This window comes from Anser brachyrhynchus (assembly GCF_964034855.1).
Source record: "Anser brachyrhynchus genome assembly, chromosome: 1".
Taxonomy (NCBI): Eukaryota; Metazoa; Chordata; class Aves; order Anseriformes; family Anatidae; genus Anser; species Anser brachyrhynchus.
The window spans coordinates 101,317,323-101,321,341 of record NC_137694.1 but is presented as its reverse complement, the minus strand read 5'-3'; the positions used below and the strand labels follow the sequence as shown (position 1 = coordinate 101,321,341).

General features: G+C 43.0%; 1 protein-coding gene across 6 annotated transcripts in view; it reads right to left on the bottom strand.

Annotated features, from left to right (window-relative positions):
- The window catches only part of LOC308188170 (uncharacterized protein), a 39,168-nt gene that overhangs the window by 21,653 nt on the left and 13,496 nt on the right, over positions 1 to 4,019 (bottom strand). For 4 of the 6 annotated variants that reach the window (XR_013945203.1, XR_013945204.1, XR_013945205.1 and 1 more), the window contains one exon: positions 155 to 2,436. Coding sequence is in view for 1 of the 6 variants with exons in the window: in XM_080576931.1 (XP_080433057.1) it covers positions 2,322 to 2,436 (115 nt within the window). In the remaining 5 variants the exon portion in view is untranslated. Of the gene's footprint in view, positions 1 to 154; positions 2,437 to 4,019 lie in introns of those variants that run through there. The other 2 variants (XR_013945207.1, XM_080576931.1) reach the window with 1 other exon arrangement.

Below are 4,019 nucleotides of genomic sequence, written 5' to 3'. Positions count from 1 at the left end.
GTTTCTTTATACTCTTCTATAATTGTTACGGTTTGAAATGGACAGACGTGTTTCTACGATAAGCAAATATCGTCTGTCTGAAGTGGTGGGGAGGTGGAAGTGGCTCCAACTCCAACCAAGAGTGGCAACCAAAGTGGTTGTGTTAGGGATATCAGTGTCCCTTTTATTTTCTGGTGTACCGTATGACACAATATTCTGTATGGCACCTGTTGATTTTGACAGACAGTGTGCATGCGAGAGCTCAACAGTGATACTTACGGAAGTGGAGGTTGTCTTTCAGCCTGACAATAGAATACCTAGAGAAGAGGGAGAAAGCTCCCTTGTCAAACATCATCAGGGATGATGACATCCCTGGTAGGAAGGATGTCACAGAAGTACTGAGTATGAAAATGATACTATGTTTTTCATGTTTTCATTCTATCTGCTCTTCTATCCTGACACATCTCTGATACCCTCTCTTTACCAAACGTCAATTTTCCTTTCTTTCTGCCACCTTTGCAATAACTGCCTTTTTAAGAGTAAGTGAAAGTCGTCATGAGATCGTAGAAGGCGGTTATTCATGCCCACCACGTTGACTGGAAACAGGTCTCTCTCCTACTTAAGAACACTGTAATTTGTTAGGATAAACAGGGAAAAATCCTCCCTTTGTCTTGATCATCTAATTGCATGTCACAATTCATGACTGAAACTCAGAGTTATGGCTTTCTTGTGTTAGTACAGTGAAAGATGGCCCATACTGAGTTTCCTTTCTCTCCTACCTTGGCCTCCTTTTGGCTTAATGTTGTGTTTATACTCCACATATCCTCAGCATGTTGGTATGTCGGTTACGGATGAAGATAATAACTTGGCTGGGGTTTAATAGTCATGCATATACAACTTAAAAGTGGTAATGCTCTTTAAGTGGCCTCCAGGGTCTTTATGTGATTCCATTATCAGATCCAAGGTGTGCTGCTAAAAGCTGGAAACTGTAGCACAATGGAAAACCACTTTGGTGTTCATACTTAGGAGCATTTCACCTTGTGGTCAGTTCACATGTGCTTCCTTCGGCACTTTTCTGGTGTTTTTTAAGACAAGGAAATAGCAGCAGTCTATATGGAGCAGCTACTATTTGTTCCTACCTCCTCTTTTCACCTAGCTGTTTACAGCTGCCCTTGCCTACTGACTGTTTTATAGGCAGCGATGAATTTTCCATGCTCCTCTAACGATTTGTATAGCTTTCCGCCCCCATTAACCATCTGCTGTTTTTCACACCCATGGCATTTTCACCAGGGCTGTTGCAAAATAGCTAGTGCCCACTTAATAGGCAGATTAAAGGTGATTTGGAGCATATTGTGAAAACAGAACTCGGCTTCATCGGCTTTGAGGTGGCGCCTGTCCCTGTAGCTCACAGATGGCTCAGAGTCATAAAACCTGAACCGTTTTTCTTAGGACTCAGTCTGCACGTTTTTCAGACCCGAGTCCAGTCATTTTAAGAAATTATTTGGCACAATGAAGTGCAAATCTGCCTCCAGAGCGTTTGCAAAGAAAGAAAAAAATGATCTTGGCACTGTGCATCTTACTGTGTATATTTTTCCCTTGAAAGACCTTGCTTTAATTATTTTATTTTTTTTACCCAAGTCTTGCAAATCTGAGTGGCAAGACAGACCTGCATTGTGCTGCAAAGATCCTGCATTTTTCCAATGAGTCTTGAGTTGTGGCAACTTACCAATTTCTTTTTGCTGCAGACTGTTAGAAGTAACATTCTCATGGGGGAAAAAAGATCAAATCATGGAAGTGGTCAGTATATCCATTTGTAGTAAGGTATTTAATTTTTATATGCAAAAATTTGCATAAACCAACGGAACTGTTTTTGTTTTAGGCTGAGATAAATACTGTCATCCCATAATTAAGGGTGCATACAATGTATTCATCTCAGAGAAGCCCAGGGAAGCAGTTTCAGTATGTCTTAACAATGAGTCTGTTCTAAAAACCTTACCCCGTGCGGTCACTGCAGAATTAAAACTTCTGATGAAAGCTTGATGCTTTGCTTAAACTATTTCACACCATCTGCAGGCTTAGAAAGCGAGTCTCCATAGGGAAGTGTATTAGAGTAATTACGTGAGGGTTGTTGTTACTGTTGTAACTCCCTGTGTGATGCTAATGTTAGACTGACACAGTTATTGTCACTAAAGCTCATATGCAGCACTTAGGCCACTCGTTTATTATTAGCTACACCTCTTCTGAAAGCATCATGTATTCCTTTGCTGACGCTGTGATTAGAGGTCTTCAGGGCCAGGTTCTGCCAAGCTGATGTCTCACCATGGACAGGTCATTCTGCTTACCTGTTGTCATTTGGCCAAGCCAGAGTTTGAAGCAATTACCAAGGCAGTGAAAGGTGAAGTATTTGGTGGCTCCTTCTCTTCCTGTTGTATTTTGTGCTTGCTTATTAACCAGATCCTGTTGGGAATAGGAAGTGGCAAGAAGTTGTGGACAAAGTCAAGAACGTCAGCTTTGTACAGGCAATTGAGCCAACATGAATTTGCCACGTATGCTTGAAGCTGAGCTCTTCTCTTCCTGCAGTCTCCTTTCAAGATCTTAGAGAGAAAACAGAGCTTCCGAGTCTTTCTGGCATCTTTTCTTCCACTGCAGTAGCCTAAAACCTTGTTTTTTCTGTCATATATGCCTCCACCTCATCTTTTTGCTGAATTAGGCCTTCTCTCTAGTCTGTCCCTGAGCACTTATGTGGCTGCAGTGCTGCAAAGGATTAGCATCCAACTGCTGAGACCAGACACTCCATGTGAAATTAATTTAGATGGCTCTGCTATTCAACGAGCTGATATCAGCCCTTCTCCTTTGTCAAACTGAAAAACAAGAGCAAAAGGAGTTATCCCCTTTCCTTGGCCTCTCTGGGATGAATCTCCTATTACATCTGTGACCAAGCAATAGAAGTAATAGTCCCAATCTGAAACTTGTTTGCACCTCTAAGTATATTACAGACATTCCTGAATATGTTGATTCTGGCTGAAGAAGAACTGATCCTAGTGGCTTCTGTTAGCAAGTATAGTCTTGGGAGAAGGGATGTGGTTCAACTGCAGTTGGGGGAGAAGGGTACAGAGCTCTCTACCTGAAACAGCTCAGTGTGCTCTCCAGTGCCAAGGAGGACAAACACTAATCCTAGCCTGTACTCCTACAGCAACTGGCCTACTGCATTTTCTTCTGTTGTCCACAGGAAAGGAATCAATCCCAAGCTAAAGGGGTGAATGACTGACCAACAGCCTCTGCGCTTAACTGAGGATGGGGATGAGCTAAAGCAGCTCTGAGCTGGAGCAGCGAGAGGCAAGCAAGCATGCTACAGGGTGATGCTTCCTTCCAAACTTGAATGAGAGAGAGGTGTTTTATGCCTCTGTATTGGTATACAGAGCCCTCCTAGCTTGTATGCTTAAAACAGGAGCAAAGGGTGTGGGTTGGTGGGAGGGTGTTCCACCTCCAGTCCCAGAGGTGGCAGAGTCCTTGCCTCTGGAAGAAGGGTGGAAGTGCTCCATAAAGGTTAAGGATGGCAGAGATTGAAATGCTACAGCCCCAGGCCTTTTGCAGGATGGAGTCCGACTCCTTTGGATACCAGGTGGCTTTCTGATGAGCATTCAACTACTTGACTCTAAAATCCCTGTAAAATATTTTAAATGACAAAACCATTCACAATATGTATAACTGGAAAAAGTGCCAAGATTCCTAATGCAGTTTAGACATAGCTATGGGGGAGGTGGCTGTGCTTGGAAGGACATTATGTACGAAAACGAGGGGAAGGGGATTGTATCAGATGATCCACAGCAGCCTGTCTGCCAGCACAGCATCTGTTTTTAATTGGCTAATCAGATCCTGTTTGAAGCCTTTCTCAGCTGTGCTTCCCTTGAAAACCAGATTCCTTGTCCAGATGAGGCAGGACTGTTTGTGATTACAGTGCGGTTGGAACAAGAGCAGCAAGGCTCAAAACATATTGTGTGCTCAACACTTTCACCAAAATTTCATGAGAACCTCTTACT